General features: G+C 41.3%; 1 protein-coding gene across 1 annotated transcript in view; it reads left to right on the top strand.

The window, feature by feature from the left end:
* Nucleotides 1–2,356: 2,356 nt before the first annotated feature.
* Nucleotides 2,357–6,000, top strand: part of wnt4 (wingless-type MMTV integration site family, member 4) — a 115,179-nt gene continuing 111,535 nt past the window's right edge. Inside the window, exons 1-2 of the mRNA XM_042090480.1 lie at nucleotides 2,357–2,402; nucleotides 3,427–3,525. Of these exons, the coding sequence (XP_041946414.1) occupies nucleotides 3,506–3,525 (20 nt within the window). The 5' untranslated portion in view covers nucleotides 2,357–2,402; nucleotides 3,427–3,505. The remainder of the gene's footprint in view (nucleotides 2,403–3,426; nucleotides 3,526–6,000) is intronic.

Below are 6,000 nucleotides of genomic sequence, written 5' to 3'. Positions count from 1 at the left end.
CCGTGTGTGTGTGTGTGGGTGTGTGTGTGTGTGTGGGTGGGGTGGGGGTGGTGTTGGGGAGGGGATGGATGGAACAGTCTCTCTTTTAAGGCAGCCCATGACAGCCCCCTCAGTGTGTGCAGGCCTGGCGTGGCGCAGGGCTTCTGGGGCCTGCCTCTTAACCAGGAGCTGCTTCTCATTATGGCTGTTTGTTTTGGCTCTGTCCAGATGGCACTTAGGCGAGTGGAGCCGAGCGCAAGTGTCCAGGCCAACACGCAATATTTATGTTTAGAGAACGTGGACATCGATTTAGTTTAGATAGAATTGATAATACCACCCTTTTAAAGAATAATAGAAAAAAAGAGAGCAGAGGTCTGGCGTTTTTGTCTGAGGCCAGAGTAAAAAAAAAAAATCCTATGCAGGAAACAAATCAACCATTTTCTTTTCTTTCCAAGTGTAATTTGGAACCAAACCCTGCTAATTTTCTGTCTGGGGGCAGTCAGTGGATTGTTGAGCTCCTTATAGGCTGTATTATGTATTCAATTACTTTGGCTGTTGGTTGGAATATACCAAAAATATTATAATATCACAATTTGTGGAAGTAGGCATACATATGTGACATAATGACAGCAACAGTTCCCTAACATCAGTAATAACATGATACCTTGGCTGACTAAAAATGTAAGTGTATTTGTTTGGAAGGCTCTTGGTGGGCCTTGGCAGAGGTAAACAATAAGATTGGGAAAGTGTCAACTAGATTTGTCCTGCATGAACTACTTGATTTTTACAGGTTTTATGCTGTAGAAATGTCTCATATGTAAAGCTTAAATATTGAATGAAAAACAATTTCCAGGAGTTAATAGTTATTAACTTCCTGAACCTTTCTCACAAATCAGCAATACTACCTCCACTTCTGCTAGTGGAGAAATACATGGATTTCTATGCAACGTCACGAAAACATGTGCGCAACTAAGAGGCAGAAAGCACCATAGAACAGCATAGAGCAGTGCTCTTCTAGCCTGGCGGGCCATCCTATATCATTGAAATGTATAGTCTGGAATCGACCCATTCACCTTGCTTAATCCAAGGGGCGGGCAGAGAATTGTCTTTCAAACTGCCTAGGCATGCAATAGGCCAGCGCTACGACCATATCCGTATCCGGTCGGCAAAACGGCAAATACATCCTTCTTCGAACGGAATGACTTAAGTGGATTGTGTTGCTCAACTTTCAAAGAAAAGCACAAGTCCCACTCCTCCAAAGTTGATTCAAACAACCGCTCTTCGTTCGCCATAGCCACCTTCCTTGTTGTTCACCGTCGTAGGACTGTCATCATCCTGTTAAGCCCGCCTTAAGACTCTCTAACAAAATAGAGCGCTGTGATTGGATGACGTCCACGGCGTCAGCCAATAGAAATTCCTATGGTTTGATACTAGACGTACAGGCTGAGCAAATTAAGTTGCCGCCGCTAGGGTGCGTCTAGATTTCTAGGCTAGTGCTCTTCATGAAAAGAATATGATGAGTTTTTGTGCTGAAAACTGCACCAATTCGAAATCACGATGGTTAGAGAATGTTCTAAAGGCCTATGTTCAATATCCCTAACGGAATGCATGTCTTCGCTAAAAGACGATGTTATATTAATAATGCAAATGAACAACAAACTCTGACATAAAGTCTGAAATGGGATTATCATTGAGACAACAGGGTGTACAAAAAATCCGATTGTAGCTTACAGCAGCCGACTATTAGGTTTATAAGGTTGTGGCTGGCCACCAATCGTCTTCTGCCCCACGACTGCGTGCGCATAGTTTTGGTAAACGGAAACTGTGTACATGCTATTAAGATCACACACATAAATTATGTTTTTCCATTAACTAAATAGTGCGCATGCAACAGTGGTCTGACATATGTTAAAATATTGTTGTGTAAATATTTAGTTTATTGCCCTTTAAAAAATATATCAACAGTGGGTCGAAAGGTCAGAGTGTAAGGTAGGTGAGGATGCTGCACTCAGGCTGCACTTGGAAAATGTTACTGGAAAGCTAGCAACTAAGATTGCAATGTGCAATGTAAAAAGCTTTATACTCTAATTGCATGTAGAATATCCTGAAATTATTGAACTGAAAACCTAAAGGGTGAAGCCTAAGGTTTCAATCCTATCAAGAATATTTTTCATGTTCATCATCATGTGTATGCTAACAAAAATGTTAGCATACACTACTAGCCTATAAGGGGGGGATCTAGAACTGAGTCAATAATGCATTCATCTACTCCACTCAGGAGCTGACCTTAGCCAGGTAAGAAAATGTTTAATTACCAACAAACAAATTGTGCAAATTCATTGGAAAATGATCTGATTTGCTGTCATAGGTTTCTTGGTGTGGACCTACAGTTGACATTGGTGGTGTTCAGTTGTGTTTTAAAGGTAGGCTACTATGCAGGTTTCTATTTTGGCGACTGAGCTCTCTAGAGTCGCGATATATGTATTTATTATTATGTTTACTCTGCTGTTGTTCTTCTCGTGACGTAACCCCATGTACACAATGAAAATGCTTTTGCTATGGAGGTAAAGGGATGTCGCCACATTAGCACTGAAGTAAATCCCTAATATTGTCAAGGAAAATGGTTAATTATTGCCGTGTTTAATTATTGCCGTGTTTTAGGTTGTATCAATAGGTCAGACCGAGAAAATCATCTGGAGTAGGTAGGTACTATCGACTTCCAAAAGTTATTAAAAAAACAGGGAGAAAGGAGAATAATGCCAGAAGTTATCATCAGAGGAAGGGGGCGCTTGTGGCTGGACTTGGTACTGCGTCTCCCTTACCCAACTCACACGCTGCATCGTAATTTCTCGAAATATCGCACTGTTTCTTGTGGTCCAAGTCCTGCCCTATATGCCTTTGCATCTTGGACGCGTTTTGATGAGCTTTTCTGTTATTTAGACATGGTTATAACCACTTAAGGTATCCAAAGTGCATAATACTCCAGTCCATTGTACTTTACACGGAGTGCCTCCAACATGGCCATGCAGCTGGGTTACCGCCCAGAACGCGACGTCTGTGCAAACCCCTAATCTCCAAAGAGCTATACTGGTATTTCATAATTGGCTGGTTTTCTTGTTAGCGACTCGATATGTCTATCCTGTATATCTATATAATAGCATTAGTCTCTGCACATAAGGCAAGGAATCAGCAGTATAATACTAACATTAACATATTATAAATTATATAATTTATAATAATTATATAATATATAATAATTATATTTTTTATATATTATAAAAAGTCACATTCATATTAGGCCTATGTAGTACCCCAGTATCTGTCAACAGAATGTTTCTTAGCGTCAACAGAATGTTTCTTAGCGTGTGTTGTATGGCTTTATTAATGGCTATAATTGGACTAGCTATTTCTAGGTTTTTATATTGATATTATGCATTTTTGTTAAAGGTACAGCGTGGAAGATTTAGTGACATCTAGTGGTCAGGTTGCTGATCCTCACAACTCTCTCTCCAAATATGAAATCAAGATGTCGACAGGATTTGGAAGGTTAGTCTCAGACACTTATCATTGAAATTAGATGCTACGGAAAGATAATTAATTGGCACACAAAAAATCCTGTAGTTTATCTTGAACAAATATGGGTCAGTTTTTTTTTAGACTAGACTATTTTTTTTAAATTGTTTTGTTGTGAAAGTCTTCATCATTATCGGTTGCCACTATATCAAGTTTTCTGTTCAAAAAATGACCTGTTATTTTAAAAGAAATGACCTAAACTCTGATCTTTCCCCCATGTCTGTACAGACAATACATGTGGCAGTAGGCCTACACCTGAAACACCTAAAGAGAAGTGTAGGGAGCAGTACTATTGGGTTGGGTACTATTATTTATATAACATCTAGAGGTTGACTTAAAATGAAAGTTTGTCGTTTGCAGTTTGTAGAAGTTTCATGAAAACAGTGCTACTTTAAACAAATGCATGCACTGAGAACTTCCGTGTATAGTGCTGACCCATCGATGCTTGCATGTGGCTTGGTATTAAATTTAAAAAAAATTCTGCCCAGTTCATCAAATTACCGTTAGTTCCTATGGGCTGGTATCAACGCAAATTATTGATGCAAATTATGAGATACAAGTGAAGCCAATTTGGACAGTGGCATGAATACAGGTGAGAAGAGACAACTAAGAAGCACAGAGCTTGAAGTGCAAAGGTGCGCTGAATTATGCAAAAGAGAGATGTGTGGCATGTCCTGATTTAGGAGTCTTGTGTCTTGAGGGTACAAACTCCTCTTGAGTCTCTCTGTTTTGCCCACGATACTCAAACATGATTGCAGAAGCCGTACCAGACAGTTGCCGGGATGGGTTTTTGCTGATCCTGACTGCTCTGCTCCTGCATCTCCTGTTGCAGACGTCTTGCAGAGATTGGAGAGCTGACCTGCAGCATCCCTCCACAGTTTGGCCTCAGAAATGTGCTCACATAATTGTAAAAGGGTTCCCGAATGTTGTAGAAAGAAATGGCTGATATTTAATGCCATATCTGCATTGCCCATTATCAGCAACCATTCATCCAATGTTCCAAAGGCACATTCTGTTTACTAATTTGATATCATTTTAAAAGGTTAACTGATAAAACATTGGAGAACCCTTTTGCAATTATGTAAGAACATAATGTAATCTGAAAATTGCTGTCCTGATTAAAAAAACAATGCAACTGATCTTAGCTGGTATTCTGTCTATAATGGAGTGGAGTGGAATGGAAATGTCTAAGTGACCCCAAACTTTTGACGTAGTGTAAATTTCCAATTTGGCTAGTAAAATTAATTATTTTCTGACACCACGGGACAGCAAGAAAATATTCTGTTGCAAACCCATAGGCTGCTACAGCGTATAACTCGTTCTTGTGAATCTTTGTGATGGATAAGTTCTCAAGACATAGCCGAATGGATGCAAAATGGAAAAATGTTGTTTTCAAAACATTCCGTTTTCCCCTAAGTAGAGGTCACAGGTTCATATTTTAGGTGGGACAGCTGAGGACACTGTTTTACCTGGAGTGCTCCAGCGTGATACCCAGCTGTGCAAATAGGGAGCCGCTTGGGGATACAGGTGTGAATCAAATGCATGAATAACCACAGTGTGGTTGCTTTGCCATCTGGCTACCTCAGCCCAGCATGCATGCTAACTTCAACATCTGTAAAGCCTCTAGTAAAATTATGAGATGCACACAGTGGAAGCAGCACAGTCACAGGGAGCAATCATCCTTCATCTCCCTCATGATCCTCTCAGTAGCCATACCCTCTACACTAGACATTTACAATCCACAGAGTGCTCCTCTGGTCTCCTATAGGGGGTGCTGTCTCTCTCTCTCCAACTCCTCGTCCATGTTCTCCCTCCGCTGATGGTGGTTTATTGACACAGCGAAAAATATCACGGCCTCCTGGCCCCCCAAGGGAACGGTGGGTTTGCAGACGCCGGGAGTACTGTTGAAACCAAACAGCCCTAATTGAAGGAGACTCTTACAGTTGCTCCACTGTGCGACTTGCAGGCTACGAACCCCAGCCTTGGCAGCCTCTCTGCTGGCATGGGCAGGAGGAGATGGCCAGCCTCTCTCGTTGGCCTGCCGCACGCCAGGGATGCGCCCTCGGGGTATGAAAAAGGGCTCTGCGCTCCTGCCTCAGAACTCAGTCTGCCTCAGAGCACAGTCAGGCTGCTGCTGAGGCCTGCAGGGAGGAAATGTCTGATTGGATGGCTCCGTCTGGGTACTTTACACATTTTGAGCACTGAGTGCACTAATTTGGATGTCTGGAGAGAGGTGGATATTTTGAAGCATTGAAATGGCTTTTCAATTAAGTGGCAATTGCATGGATTTTATCCAACATGGAGCTTAGGGTGATTAAAGGATTCTGAGCAAGATGGGACACAATGTTTTAAAGCATAAATAATGATCTGGTAACCTAAACAAAGGCTCTTGTTTAGTAAATAATAACATTACTACTACAGAATGCTGCAGAAAGTTCCATTGAACTG

This window comes from Alosa sapidissima, chromosome 4 (genome assembly GCF_018492685.1).
Source record: "Alosa sapidissima isolate fAloSap1 chromosome 4, fAloSap1.pri, whole genome shotgun sequence".
NCBI lineage: Eukaryota > Metazoa > Chordata > Actinopteri > Clupeiformes > Clupeidae > Alosa > Alosa sapidissima.
Note: the sequence above shows the minus strand (reverse complement) of the source record. Positions and strands in the feature narration are given on the sequence as shown.